The sequence below is a fragment of the Bubalus kerabau genome, chromosome 7 (assembly GCF_029407905.1).
Source record: "Bubalus kerabau isolate K-KA32 ecotype Philippines breed swamp buffalo chromosome 7, PCC_UOA_SB_1v2, whole genome shotgun sequence".
Lineage (NCBI taxonomy): Eukaryota > Metazoa > Chordata > Mammalia > Artiodactyla > Bovidae > Bubalus > Bubalus kerabau.
This window is the reverse complement of record NC_073630.1, coordinates 81,595,270-81,619,087: the sequence shown is the minus strand read 5'-3', so window position 1 is coordinate 81,619,087 and position 23,818 is coordinate 81,595,270. Positions and strand designations below refer to the sequence as shown.

General features: G+C 36.8%; 1 protein-coding gene across 1 annotated transcript in view; it reads right to left on the bottom strand.

Moving 5' to 3' along the window:
• Nucleotides 1-23,818, bottom strand: part of ADGRL3 (adhesion G protein-coupled receptor L3) — a 900,477-nt gene that overhangs the window by 258,873 nt on the left and 617,786 nt on the right. Inside the window, exon 10 of the mRNA XM_055588685.1 lies at nt 412-492. Within this exon, the coding sequence (XP_055444660.1) occupies nt 412-492 (81 nt within the window). The remainder of the gene's footprint in view (nt 1-411; nt 493-23,818) is intronic.

Here is a 23,818-nt window from a genome sequence, read left to right as displayed (position 1 = left end):
CAATTTGCAAGGAAATAAATTTGTCAATGTAACTTAGTTTAAGACATCTTAATTTACTAAAAAAATATATAAAAAGATAGTAGAAGAAGAAAGTTCCAATAAAAAAGGAAATGATTATATAATAATCTTTAAATCTAGGTTGGTTTTCAACTAGTCTTTCACTATGGAGCCACATCTTTTATGTGGTTTACAAGCATTTCTCAAAAAAAAATTTCACATCTTATTTTATAAATAAGACTTACTCTCTTTTATATTCCTTACAAACCATTTTCCTCCTGTTTTTTTTAAACAGGCACTGCACTTAACATACATATTTATAATCATCTTTAATTAATTGTCTTCATCAAATAATGAATAGACTCCCTTTTTCTTTAAATAATAATATATAAAAAAAAGAATACAACAACTCACCTCTAACAGGGGGTCTTTCCAGGTCAGAGTCAAGGTGAATTGGTGGAGAGATGTACGATACCTGTCCATGATGTGCCTGCCCTGTGGACCCAAAAATAAATGTTAAAATACTATAATAATGTTTTTATACTTTTTGGTTAGTTTTATGATTTCACACATCTCTCTTTACACTGAATTCATAGCTTTATAGAATGCAAACATTATGCATCATCCAAACATCAACCAATAAAAACAGTCCTTCTTAAGCTAATTTTATGGTTGTTGTTTAGTTGCTAAGTAGTGTCTGACTCTTTTGTGATGCCATGGACTCAACCACACCAGGCTCCTTTCTCCATGTGATTTCCCAGGCAAGAATATAGGAGTGGGTTGCCATTTCCTTCTCCAATTTTGATCTTGTTGCTTTTAAATCATGTTTATTGTGAAATGACACTTTGAAAAACACCATAAAAGTGATTGGCAAGAAAAATGAAATATAAAAACTGAAAACAAGACATATAAAATACAGTCCCCATTTTTCTTTTCTAAAGAGACATTAAATACTCTGTTTGCTTTAAATGTTTCTAAACACTGACTTTTAATTTTCTCACTTATTTCAAGGCAGATCAGTAACAATCTGCAGACAGGCATCCATGTCAGATAACACTTTTAATAGCACTTATTTACAATCCTAATTAACTTTATATTTATTACTTTTCAACATTTTACTTATTATTTAAAAACTATTTCTACTTGCTTATTGTGTTTGATGGAAAAATAATAACTACCCACAATATAAAAAGCAGGTAGATGGATTCATTCTGTTTCTTGTAAAGTATTTTGCCAGCTCACACACTAACTTGTGATACACTTTCTGTTGTATGAGTTAAAGTTCCTTTGAAGACCAAGTTGCTGACTGAAAAAAAAAAAAAAATTCTAACTTAAAAACAAAAGGATTTTCTAATGCTCAAAGTAGCTATAGCTTGTATACTGATAATCCAGTAAACAATTTGAATTTTAAGGCAAGAAAGTATAATTATGGAGTTCAATTACTAAAGCCACTTTATATGAAAAAAAATTGGGTACAAGTAGAGAACCCATCATTTTCTTTCTACAAGGGATATGCAGTTGTATTTTATACATTTACTAAAGCACTTTACAGGGTTGTTAATCTCTTTTCCTAAACAACAAAGTTAACGATATATAGATTATGGTAACAGTTAGAGTAACCTTCCCGTTTCAAGTAATATTCGACTTGTAATAAAGTCTGCTGATTCCTCTTAGGAGGCACATTTCAAATAATTAATATGGCTCCCTGTTGAGAGTAGCTGCTGTTGCTCCCAGCATTTTTCTAGCTAACAGCAGACACAGTGAAAAGGTTGTAATATACAGAGCCCCTCATAATGGTAACTAAGAATATTGTGCACTCACTGGCCATGTTTCACAGGAATACTAAAAGGACTATTATAAAAGTAATAAGAGAGCAATTGTGCACTATTATCAAGTTCATGTGTAATAGAGCTTATTAAAAATTTCATATTATATTAATTATAAAAACATCTGATGTTTACTTATGTTGCATACTTTGTTGCAAAAACATTTTTATTTTTAAGGTCCTGTGTTGTTACAAATGAATCAGTTTTAAACTTTATTGATCATGTAAATGAAAATAAGAGTCATTTCATATTGGTTCGAAATAACCTCAGCATATAAAATAGTGTTGATTTTATGTCTAACTAAGGAACATGGCTTTTACTGCATATCATAATAGCCACTACGTATTTATACATACAGCATCTCATTTTATGCAACCAGTATCACTATAAGGTTTCAAAGGTAGGTACTATATAAGTATACACATATTTTTAAATAAAAAATGTAATCAAAATTTTAAATCAAATTTAAATCAAAATTTTAAATAAAAAATGTAAGTAACTAATAGGCAAAGAGCAAGGCCAGCAGCGTTTTGACTTTTGACAAAAGCATTTGACAAACAAATTTGAAGTTTGTTCTTCTATATCATAATATGTTTCTCAAAGAAAGCATACTAAATCTGGAAATAATGTGTGTAGATTTTAGTGATTAAATTCTGACAAGTAACTGCCTTTGAAACTCACCTCTATATTCAAACTGAAGTAAATGGTCCCTTTAAATGGCACATTTAGCTCTGCTCTTGGGATAATCATGTAACTTCAGAATGCTCCACCCACACATTTTAGGCAGTGTAGGGGTAGGATAATTACAATTGCAGAGGTTCTCTCCAAGGAGAGAGAGGTCTGAGCCCCACATTAGGCTCTGCAGTCTGAGAGTATTGTATCAACCCCTAGAACATCTTTAGTTTTGAAGGCCAGTAGAGGCTTAATGTCAGAGGGCTGTGGGAAAGAGAAACTCCCCTCAAAAGGACACAGACAACATCTTTCACTTTCCAGGACTCAGGGCAGAAGCAGTAATTTTAGGTCAGACCCACCAGCTCACTTTGAAGAACCTTGAGAAGAGGCAGAAGGAAACTGAAGCTCACTGTGGAGATATAGACACTGGTGGCAGTCATTCTGGGGAGCTCCTTCTTTCACGTGGACAATGGTACTGGTAAGAGCCAGTTTGGAATCTTTCCTCACGTCTGTTAGCACTGGGACCTCGCCCTGACCACCAGCATGTTTACACCAGTACTGGGATGCATCAGGACAAGTAACTAACTGGGTGGGGCTGCCTTAAGATCCCCTGAGCCCACAGCCTCCCCAGGACACCACCCTGTACACCAGAGGGCCCAGGATATGGTCCTTCATATCAGTGCACAGGCACTAGGCCTGGGACCCTAGGTCCCTGTGGCCAAACATACCAGGCTCCAGCCCTGCCCATCATCAGTCAGATAATGACCCCAGGACCAGCTAAAACCATAAATAACTGCCATAAAATTTTCTCTTGGATTTAAGGTGAATAATATTCAATAATAAAAATGTGGTCAGCTTCAAAAAGAGCAAAGAGAGTAAAAAGCATATCAAATATATGTTTTTAAACATCTGACACATTTTCCTCCATAATTTAGTCTTATACCTAGTCTTATACCTAGAGGCTGGAATCAAGATTGCTTGGAGAAATATCTGTAACCTCAGATACGCAGATGACATCATCCTTATGGCAGAAAGCGAAGAACTAAAAAGCCTCTTGATGAAAGTGAAAGAGGAGAGTGAAAAAGTTGGCTTAAAACTCAACATTCAGAAAACTAAGATGGCATCCAGTCCCATCACTTCATGGCAAATAGATGGGGAAACAATGGAAACAGTGGCAGACTTTATTTTGGGGGGCTCCGAAATCACTGCGGATGGTGACTGCAGCCATGAAATTAAAAGACACATGGAACAACAGACTGGTTCCAAATAGGAAAAGGAGTACGTCAAGGCGGTATATTGTCACCCTGCTTATTTAACTTATATGCAGAATACATCATGAGAAACGCTGGGCTGGAAGAAGCACAAGCTGGAATCAAGATTACTGGGAGAAATATCAATAACCTCAGATATGCAGATGACACCACCCTTATGGCAGAAAGTGAAGAGGAACTCAAAAGCCTCTTGATGAAAGTGAAAGTGGAGAGTGAAAAAGTTGGCTTAAAGCTCAACATTCAGAAAACGAAGATCATGGCATCCGGTCCCATCACTTCATGGCAAATAGATGGGGAAACAGTGGAAACAGTGTCAGACTTTATGTTTTTGGGCTCCAAAATCACTACAGATGGTGACTGCAGCCATGAAATTAAAAGACGCTTACTCCTTGGAAGGAAAGTGATGACCAACCTAGATAGCATATTCAAAAGCAGAGATATTACTTTGCCAACAAAGGTTCGTCTAGTCAAGGCTATGGTTTTTCCTGTGGTCATGTATGGATGTGAGAGTTGGACTGTGAAGAAGGCTGAGCGCCGAAGAATTGATGCTTTTGAACTGTGGTGTTGAAGACTCTTGAGAGTCCCTTGGACTGCAAGGAGATCCAACCAGTCCATTCTGAAGGAGATCAGCCCTGGGATTTCTTTGGAAGGAATGATGCTAAAGCTGAAACTCCAGTACTTTGGCCACCTCATGCAAAGAGTTGACTCATTGGAAAAGACTCTGATGCTGGGAGGGATTGGGGGCAGTAGGAGAAGGGGACGACAGAGGATGAGATGGCTGGATGGCATCACTGACTCGATGGATGTGAGTCTGGGTGAACTCTGGGAGTTGGTGATGGACAGGGAGGCCTGGCGTGCTGTGATTCATGGGGTCGCAAGGAGTTGGACACGACTGAGTTACTGAACTGAAATGACCTGCTCCTTGCAAGAAAAGCTTTGACCAACCAAGACAGCATATTAAAAATCAGAGACATTACTATGCCAACAAAGGTCCATCTAGTCAAAGCTATAGTTTTTCCAGTGGTCATCTGTGGATGTGAGAGTTGGACTATAAAAAAAGCTGAGCATGGAAGATTGATGCCTTTGAACTGTGGTATTCTAGAAGACTCTTGAGAGTCCCTTGGACTGCAAGGAGATCAAACCAGTCAATCCTAAAGGAAATCAGTCCTGAATAGTCATTGGAAGGACTGATGTTAAAGCTGAAAATGGAATACTTTGGCCACCTGATTTGAGAACTGACTCATTGGAAAAGACCCTGATGCTGGGAAAGACTAGGAGGTAGGAGGAAAAGGGGATGGCCGAGGATGAGATGGTTGGATGGCATCACTGACTCGATGATATGAGTTTGAGCAAGCTCCAGGAGTTGGTGATGAACAGGGAAGCCTGGTGTGCTGCAGTCCATGGGATTGCAAAGAGTAGGACAGGACTGAGAAATTGAACTGAACTGATACCTAGTTTCACCTCATCCTTGTAACCACAGCTTTGTATATCTAAATATATGATATTCTCCTTACTTTTCCAAATTAAAAATGATATTATCTGATTATTTTTCCTTCTGATTTTAAAGCAGTTTTCTAAATTTCAAAGCAAAAAAATCATACTGAAAGTTTATAAGAATTATATTATTCTGTAAACAGTTTGAAGAATAAACATTCTAAATAGTTTGTCTTCATATATTTTAAATGGATTGATTTTTGTTTGAATTGCTTTTTAATAAAAATATTTTTTTGAAGTTGTCTATACTTTGGTTATAAGAATATTTCATTGTGCAAGTATTCTATTTTCCCTATTTTTAACAAAATTTCTAAATTTTCTTGGTGACTTTCACTTATATTTTTTGACCTTCATTGTTATAATTAGTTATTGATTCTATCTTACTAGATTCTTAGAGCTATATACATTTATAATAGCATTTTGATTATAATCTGTGATCTTTGTTTCTTATAAGAAATATATTCCCAGGTTAAGATTCACCTGCATACATTTATATGCATTTGTATGAAACATTTCTATGCATTTGTATGAAGATGGCATTGTATGATGGCATTGTATTAAGATGTCATTTGTATGAAGGTATCATATATATGCATTTATGTATACACATGTATGTACATAAACTAGAGATCTCTTCAAGGAAATTGGAGATATTTCATTGTAAAACATACCATATATTTTGTATCCATTAATCAGTTGATGGACTTTGGGAATAATTTCTATCTTTTGACTATTATGAAAAATTCTGCTATGAACCTTCATCTACAAGCTTCTGTGTAGGCATATGTTGCGATTTTATTGAATATATATACCTGGAATTGGAATTGCTGGGTCACACAGTAAATTCTATGTTTTAAACTTTTGTGGAAATGATTTCTAAAGAAGCAGTTGTTACTCAGTCACTAAGTTGCGTCTGACTCTGCAATCCTGTGGACTATATCCCCCTGTGCCCAGGCCCCTGTGTTCATAGGATTTCAAAGACAAGAATACTGGAGTGTGTAGCCATTTCCTTCTTTAGGGGATCTTCCTGGATTAGGGATTAAACCTGTGTCTCCTGCACTGGCAGGCGGATTCTTTACCGCTGAGCCGCCAGGTACCATTTTACTTTTCATTAGGGACATATTAGGGTCCCCCTATCACAGAGATGGTTTTCAGGGTCTTTTGCTTGTTTGTTCATTTTTAAGCTGATAGTGTAGTTAAGTTAGGATTGATAAAACTTTGAAATAATTAATATTAAGACAACTGGGAAGGGAATAATCTCACCAAATAAACATAGAAACAAGATTTCGGTCATCCACATTGAGAGAGAAGAGGAAAAAATGATCTGGCCAAAAAGCACACATACACACAGGAAAAGAAAGAGCAGCTTATATTCTGAAGTGAAAATGTGTGAACCATCCAGTGTTAGGCATGCCCAAAATATAGAAAAATTAAGGGTGCTTGTTAGTAGAACCTGAAGGGCCATTTTGCATTTTGGAAAAGCCATTTTTTTCTATCTTCAATCTCTCTTTCAACTTTCATTTAATTTGCATCTCATTTAGGAATTCTGTGTGATTTCTACTGAAGTTCAAATATAGAAAAGACTTGGCCAGCACTAGGTACAGGAAAAGGCTTTTCCCCCCTCTTTCTGTCAATACCTTACTTGCATATCAGAACACAGAAATACATTTTTAGAACCATAGAATTTGCATGTCTGAAGACATTTGATAGCATACAGTCCCAAACATTTTAGAATAAGAAAACTGACATCTTGAGAAATTGGTGACTTTCAAAAGCCAAATCAAACCAGTGGTTGTCAAGAGTGATGTTAGAGGAACAGTGATAAAGGGGATACAGTAGCCTGCAGAAAACTGCCCTCGACTCCCTCCTACCTCTGAAGTCTCAGCAAGCTATTATTCTCAAGGTGTTTGGGTCATGAACTTTCAGGTGTGTAGAGACCTTAAAAAGGGTTGAAAACTATTTATTTACAAAAATATGTACTTTTTTTTTTTTTTTTTTCTATTTGGCTAGGTCTGTAAACTAAAGTCAGCTTAGTGTAACAGGTAAAATCATGCCCAGGACACAGAACTGCCTATCATAGTATTGGGATTCTGCCACATTTGAGCCATAGAATTATTAACCACGTAAGTTATTAGCCAGTAACTATAGAGCTGTTTAACTTCTATGTGCCTTAATTTCCTCATTTGGATAAGGGGGATTATAATAGCACGGAGCTCATAGGGTATTCTGAAAATTAAATTTATACATATAGGGCTTCCCTGGTGGTTCAGATGGTAAAGAATCTGTCTTCAATGCAGGAGACCAGGGTTTGATCCCTGGGTTGGGAAGGTGCCCTGGAGAATGGACTGGTAACCCACTCTAGTATTCTTACATGGAGAATTCCATGGACAGAGGAGCCTAGCTGTCTACAGTCCATGGAGTCACAGGGTTGGATACGACTGAGGAACTAACACACTTTCAGCAATTAGAACAGTGCTTGGTGCGTGGCAAATTGCTTAGAATTTTTAGCTTTATGATTATTACTATTATAAATTCATTCATTCATTAATTCATCACACAAAATAAATGGAGTCCCTAATATGTGACAGGTGCCTTCTTAGGTAGCACGTAACAAATGATAATCCACACTCTTACATAGGGGAAGATAGGCAATAAGCAATTAATACAACAAATATTATATATGTGAGATGCTGAAGGCAATGGAAACAAATTAAAATAGGCTAAAGGGGAACTGAAGTGGGACTGGCAGGTTGCAATTTTAAACAATGATCTGGAAGGCCTAATTTAATTTCTATGAATAGCATTTGAAAAGTTCAAGAAAAGGCAAGAGATACTATCTGACTTTTATAGGAAATTGTAAAAAGATAAAAATATGGATGAGTCCAAATCTATTTCTATTAATTAAGAATGAAAGACCAAAATGTGCTGCTATCAGATGGTTTTCCTAACATATTTCAAATTTTACATGCAGACACATTAATAATTCACTTATAAGTAAAAGAGGACACAAATAAAATATAGCAGTATGTAGTTGGTAATACAACTTTGTTCCTGAAATAAAAACACACTTTAATAACAAAATCCCCACTGGTTTCTCCAGTTACACCAACTTTCAAATCAAATTTTCCTCATTTTCTATACAGTGCTGTAAACAAATTTAATAGTTAATGGCCATCCAGGAACATTTCATGCCTTCTTTTTGTTTGCTTTAAAGTTTCAACTTCTGAACTTAATTATTTCCTCTAGAGATATGACATTTTCCCCTTCTTACAAACAATAATATAGATCTCATATTTTTGTTCATGGGGTTTTTAATGAGATTCATTTTCCTTTTACAAGCTTTAGAATGATAGAAAGTGATACCTCTCCATTTCTCTGCCCTACTGTAATAATGATTCCATGTGGAAGGTGGGAACCTATCATTGTTGTTCAGTCAATAAGTCATGCCCAGCTCTTTGTGATCCCATGGACTGTAGCATGCCAGCCTTCCCTAAACTCCACTACGTCCCAGAGTTTGTTCAAATTCATGTCTATTGAGTTAGTGACGCTATCTAACCATCTCATACACTACCAGCCCCATCTTTTTTGCCCTCAATCTTTTCCAGAATCAGGGTCTTTTCCAGCGAGACAATTCTTCACATAAGGTGGCCAAAGTATTGGAGCTTAAGGTTCAGCAACAGTCCCTCCAATTAATATTCAGGGTTGATTTCCTTTAGGATTGACTAGTTTGACCTCCTCACAATCCAAAAGACTCTCAAGAGTCTTCTACAATACCACAATTCAAAAGCATCAATTCCTCTGTGGTCAGCCTTGTTTATGGTCCAACCTTCACATCCATACATGACTACTGGAAAAAAATCACAGCTTTGACTATATGCACTCTTGTCGGCAAAGTGATGTCTGTACTTTCTAATATGCTGTCTGGGTTTGTCATAGCTTTCCTTCCAAAGAGGAAGCATCTTTTACTTTCATGGCTGCAGTCACTATCCACAGTGATTCTGGAACCCAAGAAAATAAAATCTGTTACTGCCTCCACTTTTTCCCCTTCTACTTGCCATGAGTGATGAGATCGGATGTCATACTCTTAGTTTTTTGAATGTTGAATTTCAAGCAAGCTTTTTCACCACCAGACACATCCACAACTGAGTGTCATTTCCACTTTGGCCTCTTCATTCTTTTTGGAGCTATTATGGTAATTGTCCTCTGCTCTTCCCCAGTAGCACAGTAGACACTTTCTGACCTGAGGTGCTCATCTCCGGTGTTGTATCTTTTTGTCTTTTCATATTGTTCATGGGGTTCCTGAGGCAAGAATACTGTAGTGGGTTGCCATTTCCTCCGCTGGTGGAGCACATTTGTTAGAACTCTTCACTTTGACCTGTCTTGGATGGCCCTGCTCGATAGGGCTCACAGCTTCACTGAGTTATGCAAGGCCCATCACCACGAGAAGGCAGTGACCCGTGAAAGGGGGGAGGGGGGCGACACACTACACTGCCTTTAAGAATGGAATATGAGATTTTTTCCAAGTTTTTCAAATACTCTGAAAGTAGAAGAGCCTCCTCAAAAAAGAGCTTAATTTTTTGTTGTTGTTGAAAATAATCTCAGCTACTGATTAAAAAAAAAATAGCAGAGATCAGTGTGTTGTATGTGCTGATGGAAAACTGGGTGTGCCTAGTATTAAAACAGCTTGCTTTTCTGTCTTCATATAGTCTGACTATAACCATCTGGCATTCAAAAAGCTAGCTTTCAGGTGAAGATGTAACACCAATCAAAGGTAATTACAGAAGAAAAGAGTTGTAAATTTGCCAATTTAATGACTATCTTTTCACTCTGGTTTCCATTCCCCCCTTCATGCAATTACTCACACTTATTTTCAGTGACTTTACTAACATATGAGGTAACAGAGAAACAACTACATGCTTGATTTATTGAGGATATAAAGTCACTGAAGGAGGCTCAAAGGTCATTGATGGCATTCTCTGTAGATATCACTTGCCACACAGAAAACAAATAGAGTAATTTGAAGGTAACTTCTGTGCATTTTGTTTATGTTTGGTGTGTATTTCATCCAGCAAATATTTCTTCATTACCCGATCCCATTCTGTGATCAGTATTAACAGTAACAATAGAAACAAGAAACTAGAATGATTTAATAAAAAGATTGCAGCTTGAACACATGTTTAGGTAATTGCAGTGAAGTATGATACGTACCCAGATAGAGGTGAGAGTCAGAGCACAACAATAGCACTGGACTGAAGAAAGTGAAGTGAGGGAAGAACAGGATCTGAAGAAAGATGAGACTGAGGGAACAGTAAGTAGCAATGTAGTTAATGAGCATGGCAGGCACCAGGCAGTAGAAAGAAGGATATGAGGTAACACTTGCCAATAAAATGAGTGGGAGGGATACAGGACAGGAATCCACAAAGGAGGGTAGACAGAAAAAGTCAATTAAAATAATATAAAAATTCAAAAATGTATTAAAAAGGAAAGAATTAAAAAATACATGTGAAGGAGAATAGACTATACCACCCCAAAGCATGCCACTCTGATTTATTCTGAATTAAAGTTACTTGAGAAACAAATGATACATAAAGATACTCTGGCCCTTCTTGGTCTCCCTGAAAGCAGGACATAAATCTCCCATGCGAAAGGTATCCTCTCTGCACCAGGAGGACAGAAGGCATCACTGTCCCAGAGACAGGGCTGAGAAAGCTGCATAAACAAGCCTTGTTACTTCTTCACTAATTTACTGCCCCAAGTTCATACCTTTTTGTTTTACAATGGTCAATTCCCTGAGTCATATTTTTGGAGGCAATGTTGTTTCCGATATCATGGCCTATATTGTTTCACTGGTCTCCTCCCAAGCCTCTTTCCCATCCCACCCAGAATATGGGATGCAAACCCCAAATATCATATAATTTCATCTGTAAATTACTCGAGTATGTGTCTTTAAAATAAGAGTTCTTTAAAACAATCACAATACCATTATGATACCTAAAAATTAAGAAAATACACTGTGAAAGGAATTTAATGCAAAATTCAATGGAGCAATTTTTGGGAAGAATTGCCTTTCATATCCAAGAGAAATGAAACCTGTCGGCCTGCAAAATACCTCGTTGGTTGTAGGTTTGAAATTGTATTGGATGGAGGAATGTTTTATATTGATGATGAATTTCAGGTGCTCACAGATATAGAGGGGGGAATCTATTTTACAAAACCATACAAATGCTTCCCTTTCTTTCACAAGTGTGAAAAATAGACTTGGTGGTTAAAATGACAAACACTGAATTTTGGAGGCATCACTTCAAAATTATTCCTTGAAGTCTCAAAAACCTATTGTAGCAAGGTTTACAAAAATAAACTAGAAAGAGAATAGAAAAAGGAAAATGAATCAGAGCATTTCTCTTTCCTGAATTTCTAGTTTTTATAGAAAAACTACAGTCCTCTTTTAGTAGTTTTTATAGTCTTATAAGAACAAAGAGGAATGAACACTTTGACTACTGAAGATCATTTTAATTAAAATGATTCTTTTCTACAAGACTAATATCAAGAAGCACCGTGTGAGGTAAATGTTGCTTCCCATTATAGAAATGCAGTAACTAAAGCTTTATAAGGTTAAGTGTATTTTCAAAGGTTACACAACAGTGTGGGTGGGAATCAGGTTTCAAGTCCAGAGACCATGTTCTTAGAACATAGCTTACTGCCTCCACATCCTCCTATAAATATAACCACAAGGGCGGAGAGAGGCAAATACACTAAAATTTTGAAATTTTTAGTTCTCCTTTTCTAAGCTAACCTAAAACTAAGTATTTACATTACTAAATCACAGAACAATCGGGATTCTAAAATTACTTTCCTCAAACAATGGACAAAACATTATGTACTATTTAACAATAGGTTAACTGTATTAGTCTTCCCCTGGAATTTTTAATTTTATTTTAATGGAGGTCTTAAAAATGATAAGGTTCAGTAACACAGATCTTGCATCATTTTGAATCCAAAAGCTAGAAAAGACTTTTGAGGCAGCCTTCCTCTCCATATACAAACTCAAATCTTTCCTAATGTTTATCATCATTGTACTAACCCCATGCTCTGCATAGAAGAAAATACTATTGAAGTAGGTAATATTCAGACCTATTCCACTGACAGTATGTGTTTAGGGTGGAGAACTGTGAAAAGCTAGATTGGAAAAAAACATAGGCAAACCTAATGACCAGAATTGTGATGTTAGCATGAAAACAGGGGTCATAAACTTCAGTTGATCAATCAGCACAGGCCATACAAGAGCCTGTTTCTAAGACTTTTTCTCTTTCAGAGCAATTCTGATTTAGGAATTATAGTCTCCTCAGATATTCTGCTTATAGCTTATGGTAGATAGAACAACAACTCTCCAAAGATGCCTATCTCCTAATCTTCAGAATCTGTGAATATGTTATTTTATGTGGCAGGAAGGATTTTATAGATGTGATTATGGTGGTGATAGAGAGATTATCCTTATGTCAGTAGTTCTTGAAAGTCAAAAAGGGAGGCAGAAGAGTAAGTCAGATTGATGCAATGTGAGAAACACTAAATAAGTCATTTCTGGCATTTAAGATGGAAGAAGGGGACCTGAATCAAGTAATCAGGGCTGCTTCTAGAATTGAAAAACATAAAGATTCTTTACAGTCTACAGAAAGAACTACTTTTAGTCTAATAAGACCTACGTTGAACTTCCATCCTAGAGAAATATAAAGAAATAATAAATTACCATTGTTTATCCTTCTAAGTTTGTGGTACTTTGTTCCATCAGTGATAGAAAACTAAGACACGATATAATAAATATGATGTGCTTAGTTGCTCAGTCATGTCTGACTCTTTGAGACCCCATGGACTGTAGCCCATCAGGCTGCTCTGCCCATGGGATTCTCTAGAAAAGAATATTGGAGTGGGTTTCCATTCCCTTTTCCAGGGGATCTTTCTGACCCAGGGATCAAACCCAGACCTCCTGCACTGCAGGCAGCTTTTTTATCATCTGATCCACCAGGGAAGCCTTATATATATATCTTAAACACATTCCATTTATATTAATGAACTAATTATTTGAATAGCTAATACATGGATGTGGTAGATATAAAATGATAGGATTTAATCATATTGATACTTCCCACAGGCAATCTCTTTTATCTAGTATATCATTCTGGAGTTATTCTATGCCCTTATAACATACTCACATATACACAATCTACCATGTATTTATTTATTTGAATTGCTGCCATATTGTAACACACTGAGATTCTGCATTTTGTCAGGACTGCTCTAAATGACAGTTCTAGAGCTTCAACTGCTTAACCACATCTTTATAATGCATATAAATTCCTGCATTACATTATTAAGAATGTACAATCATCTAAAATACGGCCAATAGTATAGATAGGGCAAAGTTCTTTTAATCAAAAAAGAGATCATTTCACAAGGCAATATAACTTGATGACTGTAAATAAATGATAAGCATAAAACACAACTGTACAAAACTAGGCAAAACAAAAATCAGAGATGGAATATTTTCCTTAGAAATCATCTAGCCCAACTGTTGTGATTTACAGGAGGAAATAGGATGAATGGAGAAGCCTGGTGTGCTGCAGTCCATGGGGTCTCAAAGAGTTAGGACATGACTGGGCAACTAAACTGAAGATATAGGACTCATCTAAGGTCACCCTCTAGTTAAAGGCAGAGCCAGACATAGCATAATAATTATACAAATTTTAGTATTCTGTCTTTTTATCATTTTTTTATGAGGAATTTTTAGAAAAGTTAAAAATTTACAGCAAAATTAAGGAAGAGGTAGAGATTTCCTATATATCCTGTCCCACACAGGTGTAGCCATTATCCATGCTCCCCACCACAGTGGTACATTTATTACAACTGATGAACTGACACTGTCACTTTATAATTGCCCAAAGTCCATTTAGTATTAGGGCTCATTTTAGGTGTTGTATAGCCAACAGATTTGGACAAACGTATAATGATATCAGTCCACGATTATGGTATCATATGAGTATTTCCACAGCCCTAAATTTGGCAATAAGGAGTTCATGATCTGAGCCACAGTCAGCTCCCGATCTTGTTTTGGCTGACTATATAGAGCTTCTCCATCTTTGGCTGCAAAGAATATAATCAATCTGATTTCGGTGTTGACCATCTGGTGATGTCCATGTTTAGAGTCTTCTCTTGTGTTGTTGGAAGAGGGTGTTTGCTATGACCAGTGCGTTCTCTTAGCAAAACTCTTTTAGCCTTTGCCCTGCTTCATTCCGTATTCCAAGGCCCAATTTGCCTGTTACTACAGGTGTTTCTTGACTTCCTACTTTTGCATTCCAGCCCCCTATAATGAAAAGGACATCTTTTTTGGGTGTTAGTTCTAAAAGGTCTTGTAGGTCTTCATAGAACTGTTTAACTTCAGCTTCTTCAACATTACTGGTTGGGGCATTGACTTGGAATACTGTGATATTGAATGGTTTGCCTTGGAAATGAACAGAGATCATTCTGTCATTTTTGAGATTGTATCCAAGTACTACATTTCAGACTCTTTTGTTAAGCATGATGGCTACTCCATTTCTTCTAAGTGATTCCTGCCCGCAGTAGTAGATATAATGGTCATCTGTGTTAAATTCACCCATTCCAATCCATTTTAGTTTGCTGATTACTAGAATGTTGATGTTCACTCTTGCCATCTTCTGTTTGACCACTTCCAATTTGCCTTGATTCATGGACCTAACATTCCAGACTCCTATGCAGATGGTGATTGCAGCTATGAAATTAAAAGATGTTTACTCCTTGGAAGGAAAGTTATGACCAACCTAGATAGCGTATTCAAAAGCAGAGACATTACTTTGCCAACAAAGGTCCGTCTAGTCAAGGCTATGGTTTTTCCAGTAGTCATGTATGGATGTGAGAGTTGGACTGTGAAGAAGGCTGAGCGCCCAAGAATTGATGCTTTTGAACTGTGGTGTTGGAGAAGACTCTTGAGAGTCCCTTGGACTGCAAGGAGATCCAACCAGTCCATTCTAAAGGAGATCAGTCCTGGGTGTTCTTTGGAAAGAATGATGCTAAAGCTGAAACTCCAGTACTTTGGCCACCTCATGCGAAGAGTTGACTCATTGGAAAAGACTCTGATGCTGGGAGGGATTGGGGGCAGGAGGAGAAGGGGACAACAGAGGATGAGATGGCTAGATGGCATCACTGACTCGATGGACGTGAGTTTGAGTGAACTCCGGGAGTTGGTGATGGACAGGGAGGCCTGGAGTGTTGCAATTCATGGGGTCGCAAAGAGTCGGACACGACTGAGTGACTGAACTGAACTGACAGCCCTAAAAATTCTCTGTGCTTTGCTGACTCATCCTCTCTCCTCCTTTATTTCTCTTATTTTTATGACAGAGAATGGAGAAAGTGTAGAAACTTGGCTGGACAAAATAAGGCCAGGAATGCTGCATTATAGGAAAATTAAGTTTTATATAAAAGGGAGACATGGAGTCAATCCACTTTCACAAAACTATCTAGGTCACAGATTTACAGTGAGAATGAAATCAATAGTGACATAAAGATGACTAGTGTCTAGTATAGAATCAAGGTTCATTAAACACACATTTCTTTGCCACTCCTACCCTTTTACTAACTATTTCCTTTTGGCTTATTTCATTGTTGTGTGATGATTTTCTGATATCTAATTCATCAGTCAATATAAATGATAAGTGTAAGTAATGAAAAATAATTTATTTTTTAAAATTGCTTTTTATTATCTAATTTTGATGAGGAGGAAATTAAGACATGCAAATTTTGGATTAAACTGGAATCATTCTTTGTCTGAATGTTTTCCAACATTCAGAATCTAATTGTGCAGTGGGATATTAAAATGTGGGCTATTATGTATCTGCTGAATTTCTTGTTATTATTAGATATATTTGGTATGTTAAGAATATAATTTTGTGCAGCATTGTGGTAATAAAGTGATTATGATGTTCTTGATGATATATCATTGTCCAAGAATTGTAAATTTTTAAAATAAAATACCAAATGTTAGTTTTATACCAGTTATTGATCATGGAACTTGCAAAAACTGAGTAAAACAACTCTTTATCTCCAATAATGGCAAAATAAAAAGAAATGGTGAGTAGCTTTCATTAATATCCTCAATTACTCATTTATTCATTAGGACAAATATTTAATGAATGCCTACTATACCTTATGGCTCAGCTGGTAAAGAATCTGCCTGTAATGCAGGAGACCTGGGTTTGATCCCCGGGTTGGGAAGATCCCCTGGAAAAGGGAAAGGCTACCCACTCTAGTATTCTGGTTTGGAGAATTCCATGGACTGTATAGTCCATGGGGTCACAAAGAGTTTGACATGACTGAGTGACTTTCACTCATATGACTGATACCAAGTGTTGGAAATAAGTAAACTGTTAACTCTTGAAATCTACAATCAGAGGTTAAAACTATGGGATTTAAGTGAAAAATCAACTTGTTAAGGTAAAGGGAGCCCAATAAATATGTATGTGTCTCAGAGTAATTGTTCAACAAATATTTATTAATTGCATCTATAAGAAAGACAAAAATAACCTTGATTATTAACAAGTAAAATCTCCTCGGGTGACTCAGGAAAGACTGGCAGGGGACCAGCACAAGGCAGATACTGTGACTCTGTAAGACTAAAATTGTCATGTTCACTCTCCTAATTCTCTTATGATATTTGGAAAATATGATTCACCATATTTAAAAGTGCTTTTTAAGAGAGAGAAAAAGAGGTGTTTTCCATGGCATCTGATTTATGGCAAGAAATGCATAAAGGGTATAGTCTGTTCATCTCTTGAATCCACTTCTTCTCTTATAATTAAATTCAACTATCAAAACAATATCAAAAAGATAACAATTATTTAACCTTTTCAACATGCAGCCTAGGTATCAAATTTTAAAGAATAAAAAAGATGATGTAGGCTTTGTACTCATTTTATGTAATGAAAACTTATATAATATTTATAAATGTATGTTCTCCAGAAGCTGTGTGCTATGTGGGAAAATATGAGTAGCAATTGTGTGCATATTTATATTTATTGTCACATGCACACATAAACACACACCCTCAAATTATTCTAGGATTTCTAAACTTGTTTAAACATTTGTTAAAATATTATAAATATTAAACTGAAACACCCTTTCACTTCTCTAATTTGCCTTTGTTGTTCAGTTGCTCAGTCATGTCTCTTTGTGACCCCATGGACTGCAGCACACCATGCTTCCCTGCCTTTACTGGAAGAGTAAGCTCACTGAACACACACAGACTTTACATAGGACCATCCAGGTATAAGACTCCATGAGAGCTGGAAGGACAACAACTTCAGTTTCCATGTCTTCTGTGCTGTTGTAGGACTCACTTGAATGTCTTAGTCACTGTAAAATTCAATGCATTTCTGATGAAAATTCATTTATGGTCATAAATGCACCCAATCTCATCTGGTGAAAATTCACAATAAAGACACAGACAATTAAGATGAATGTTAAAGGCAAATAGTAAAACTCTGGGAAATTTTCCATCACATATGGAAATAAATTCACAGTGCAACTAATTTTGCTTAATTAAAAAGTGTTACAAATTTTATAACTATTTCACCTCTCTCATCTTGTCCATTTCTAGCACAAAACATTTATGGGGTTCTTGAAGAGGTCTCTACCAAATGAGATGCACGGCAATTCTCCAAATAAAGACTTTAACCCAATGTGTTTATGTAAAGTAGATCTTTTAAAAAACACTCTTCTGTTGGGAGAGAATGGATACATGTACATGTATGACTGAGTCCCTAGCTGTTCACATGAAAATGTCACAGTATTGTTAACTGGTTATAACCCAACACAAAATAAAAAGCAGGGGAAAAAAACCTTCTATTGTAACTTTATCAATTTTATTCCCCTCAAAACATTTATTAAGTAGGTGACAATTACATAATTACAATAAATTGTAAAAAATTGGATAAATTGACACTATAATTCTATTTATTTATCTGTATTTAATGAATTGAACATATTTAATGCCATAAAGGAAAGACTAGAACTGTGAATTTAGGATAAAGGGTTCAGTTCAGTTCAGTTCAGTTGCTCAGTTGTGTCCAACTCTTTGAGACCCCATGAATCACAGCACGCCAGGCCTCCCTGTCCAACACTAACTCCCAGAGTTCACCCAGACTCATGTCCATCGAGTCAGTGATGCCATCCAGGCATCTCATCCTCTGTTGTCCCCTTCTTCTCCTGCCCTCAGTCCCTCCCAGAATCAGTCTTTTCCAATGAGTCAACTCTTCACATGAGGTGGCCAAAGTACTGGAGTTTCAGCTTTAGCATCATTCCTTCCAAAGAAATCCCAGGGCTGATCTCCTTCAGAATGGACTGGTTGGATCTCCTTGCAGTCCAAGGGACTCTCAAGAGTCTTCTCCAACACCACAATTCAAAAGCATCAATTCTTTGTGTTCAGCTTTCTTCACAGTCCAACTCTCACATCCATACATGACCATTGGAAAAACCATAGCCTTGACTAGACGGACCTTTGTTGGCAAAGTAATGTCTCTGCTTTTCAAAATGCTATCTAGGTTGGTCATAACTTTCCTTCCAAGGAGTAATCGTCTTTTAATTTCATGGTTGCAGTCACCATCTGCCGTGATTTTGGAGCCCCCCAAAATAAAGGGTTATGGTGCCTGAAAAGTGTTATTCGAATTACTTCAAATGAGAACTAGCAAATGAAAATTTGCTTCTAGAAGCACAGAAGCAAGCAGCAACAAGAAAAGTACAGATTAGGGTCTTCACAATAAAGAAGTTTGTTCCCTGGAGTACAGAGCCAGGAAGATGGCCTGCTGTGCTTGTATTTTTAGAGTTCTGCTTCAAAGATTATCCTAGCATGCTAAGAAAAACATAACATGTTAAATTTTCTTTTCCTCCCCTCTGATAGGAAATATACAGCAATACTTATTCACAAAGTAGAATGATAAAGCACGTTAAATGTACTTGAAAAAAAAGTTCATAAGTGGATGGCAAAAAAATGCTTACACTTTGCCCTTAGCTCTGGTCCCCATGGAAGGTACAGAAAATGAAGAGTAGCAGCCTGGATTTGGTTGAATAAATGCTATCAATGGAGAAGTGAGACAGCACAGGTCTCCAAGTAAAAGCTACTGAGCATGTGTTACTCTCAAATGATGCCCCTCAGGCATTTTTCCTCACAGCTCCTGAGTCAGTAAAAATTAGAGAAGGCATACCTATAGAAGAATTAGAATAAGAACTTTGGATACTATAGTATAAGAAATTTACCACAAGTTATTTCTGAATTGAAAGGAGTTGAAAAATTCAAATATATTAATTATAGGTCCAGTGTTCAAAGAAGTTCTTTATATGTGTAATGATATAGTTGCTTCCCTGGTGGCTCAGCAGTAAGAATCTGCCTGCACTGCAGGAGACCCAGGTTCAATTCCTGTGTCAGGAAGAGGAGGCTCAGAGGGTTAAGAATCCCCCTGCAATGAGGGAGACCTGGGTTTGATCTCTGGGTTGGGAAGATCCCCTGGAAAAGGGAATGGCTACCCACTCCAGTATTCTGGCCTGGAGAATTCCATGGACAGAGGAGCCTGGCAGGCTACAGGCCATGGGGTCTCAGAGTCGGACACAACTGAGAGACTTTCACTTTCACTTTGATCATAAAATTATTTTTTTTCTCCAAAGAAAAGAAATAAGGAGATGCTTATTTTCCCCACAATCAGACCAATTAGCTCAGAACTTTTTTCCTCTCTTTTCATTAATCCATGGAATCTGTGAGAAGATCGATCATGAAGAGCGCCCAGCAGGTCCTGCCAGCATGTCAGTTAGTTGTTGGAGATCAATATACACCCACGAAAGACCTGAATTCAGAAATTTCTGTGCAAAAGGTATTTCATGTATAGGCTTCCAATAGTGGGACCAGAGTGCTTCAAATATGATAAGACTAGATTTTTACACCAAGAAATAAAAGGGTATGGATAGTCTCCAAAGACGACGACAGTGAATTTTACCACGTAATTCTTTTCATAAACTCTAAAATATGTCATTGTATAGAATGAAACTGCCTGTAGCAAAATTTTGACAACACCCCTCTGTGTGCTAAAATGCTGTCAGCTGAAAAGTCTGAACTCTTTGTGCAAATTGTTCATTTTTGGCAGATTTATCCCACTTTTATGTTTGCAGTCTTAATCAAAGGAATTTGAAAAAATTAGAATTTAGCTTTACACTCAAAGAATAGCAAAGCACTATTAGCATAATTTAGAGGTACTTGGCATTTATATTATAGTTATCTATGAAAAGTTAAAGTTGTCATAAAAGTGAAAATATTTATAAAGTAAAAGTCTAGAGTTTGATTGCTGGGAGAAATATCAATAACCTCAGATATGCAGATGACATCACACTTATGGCAGAAAGTAAAGAAGAACTAAAGAGCCTCTTGCTGAAAGTAAAAGAGGAGAGTGAAAAAGTTGGCTTAAAGCTCAACATTCATAAAACTAAGATCATGGCATCAGGTCCCGTCAATTCATGGCAAATAGATGGGGAAACAGTGGAAACAGTGACAGACTTTATTTCTTCGGGCTGCACAATCACTGCAGATGGTTATTTCAGCCATGAAATTAAAAGGCACTTACTCCTTGGAAGGAAAGTTATGACCAACCTAGACAGCATATTCAAAAGCAGAGACATGACTTTGCCAAGAAAGGTCCGTCTAGTCAAGGCTACGGTTTTTCCTGTGGTCATGTATGGATGTGAGAGTTGGACCATGAAGAAAGCTGAACACCAAAGAATTGATGCTTTTGAACTGTGGCTTTGGAGAAGACTCTTGAGAGGCCCTTGGACTGCAAGGAGATCCAACCAGTCCATCCTAAAGGAAATCAGTCCTGAATATTCATTGGAAGGACTGATGCTGAAGCTGAAACTCCAATATTTTGGCCACCTGATGTGAAGAGCTGACTCATTTGAAAAGACCCTGATGCTGGGAAAGATTGAGGGCAGGTGGAGAAGGGGATGACAGAGGATGAGATGGTTGGATGGCATCACTGACTCAATGGACATGAGTTTGAGTGAACTCCGGGAGTTGGTGATGGACAGGGAGGCCTGGCCTGCTGCAGTCCATGGGGTTGCAAAGTGTCGGACATGACTGAGCAACTGAACTGAACTTGGTTACTCTGACAGTTCTATCAAATATATCAGAAGATCCTATTATGATTTTCCCTGGAACTTGCTAGTGTTAATAGACAGAAAGAACATTCTTTCGAAGAGAACTTGAGCTCTATGAAAAACTTACATTTGGAGATGCCAGTGATCATCTCGCTGCATGTGGAGGAAGTATATCTGAAACAGTAGTCAATCACAAGCAAGCTGAGGTTCTGGATGAGTGATATAGAGCCTTGATAACACGAATGAACGCTTCCTTTTTAGGTCTGAAGCAAGCCTCTCTCTTTGGAAGTCTACGTATGTCAGACATCTAATTCCTTCCTTTAGCTTTAGCCAATTTGAGTTGAGTTTTTCTTAAATAAAATCATCTTGTTTGTGTAAAAATGCATCTGTGTGTCTGGGTAGCAGAAGTATTTTCTTCCCTTAATAAGCACACCTTACAAAAGGAAGCTAATCACTTCAGCTTTTTTCCCTTGGCCATTCAAAAACTTACTTACATAGCCGTGATTCAATTAATTCAACCACCTATAACTCAACTAACACATCTTAATTTATCACTTTTTGAATGGGAATATATTGAGAGCTAATATACAATTTTTTTAAAAAAATTGCTCATTATCATACCTCCTAAAGTGCTTATTAACTGGCAATAAAGGGGGGATGCCTTAGAAAGTTTAGACAAAAATATCTACCAAAAATAGAGAAACTAGCTAAATCACTAAATGTTGGTGATGATAAAGCATTAACTCATTAAGGAGAATATTCATTTCTGGAAATTAACTATATTGAAATACTTTTATATCTTGAAAATGCACTTTTAGGGACATTAGGGATCAATCAATATTGTTAAATCCTACTATGAGCTGCTAATATTATACAGAAGTGCTGGACTTGTTACTGTATCCTCCTTTAGTACAGAACAAGTAATTCAGCCTTATATTATGATACCAAGGGCTTCCCTGGTGGCTCAGTTGGTAAAGAAACTGTCTGCAATGCAGAAAACAAGTGTTTGATCCCTGTGCTGGGAAGATCCCTTGGAAAGGGAAATGGTAACCTACTCCAGTATCCTTGCCTGAAAAATCGCATGGACAGAGAAGCCTGGTTGCCTACAGTCCATGGGGTTGCAGAGTCAGACACTATTTTGTGATTAAACCACAACCACCATCATGATACCATGAGGCATCATAATATTTTTACTTTTCTTTTTTTATATTTCATTGCTACAATGACAAAGAATTCTAGAATTCTTCACTTTACTTTAGAATCCAACATCTTATATCTGTGAGATAAATGTGAGAATCTATTAAAAAATAATAGCTAGAGAATGAATAGAATTCAAATCCTTTCAATTTAATTCAAAGTTTCTTCCATGTTTTGGTATATACAAATCATTGTGTCTTACCATTAATATTTTACATCAAGTGCTAGTGCTGTCCTCAAATAGCCATTATGTTCTAAATGCTCATAGAAATATTATCTCAAGAAAAAAATCACATAAACCTTCCAAAAGCGACTGTCTATAGCCTCTACTTTAGTGATGACTTTACTGATTACCCATCTTACCATAACCCAAATAAGATTACCCATCACTAATCTTATTTCTGAAAATAAACATATTCTAAAGTAGATTATCTGTGCAGTAGAGCATGAGGTCATACCTACAGTTTCAAAACCAAAATGGCAATATTGAATATTGATGGGCTGAGTTATCTCCCACTGAATATCAAAGGTGACACTGTGCTAACTTCTTGGAAGGTTTGAGGCTAGTGGATCCTCAATTATCTCTTCAGTCTGATCAAATTGCACAGTTAACTGCATAGGACAGGAGTTCTATATGTCAGTATGAAGGAGAACATCAGTACTAGAACATGGATGAGAAAATAAAAGTTGGTCACAAAAAAGCAATTTGACTTTTGTGCCATAAAGTGCACTATTAAAGGAAAAAGAGTAAGTGGTTATTACAGAATATGGTTATCACATTATCTATATTATATTATACACATGGAAGGACTATTTTCATGAAAATCCTTCTTAGAATTATGTTTGATGGCCTACAAAAGGCTCCAGAGGAGTTTAGTCCAAGCATGAAAGTGAAAGCTGCTTAGTAGTGTCTGACTCTTTGCGACCCCAAGGACTATACAGTCCATGGTACTCTTCAGGCCAGAATACTGGAGTGGGTAGCCGTTCCCTTCTCCAGGAGATCTTCCCAACCCAGTGATCAAATCCAGGTCTCCCGCATTACAGGTGGGTTCTTTATCAGATGAGCAACCAAGGAAGCCCAAGCCTAGATGTTCATAATTCATTAAAGGAATTATATTATTAGAATATGACCAAAGTTGTTTAAACAAATACCTTCAATTATAG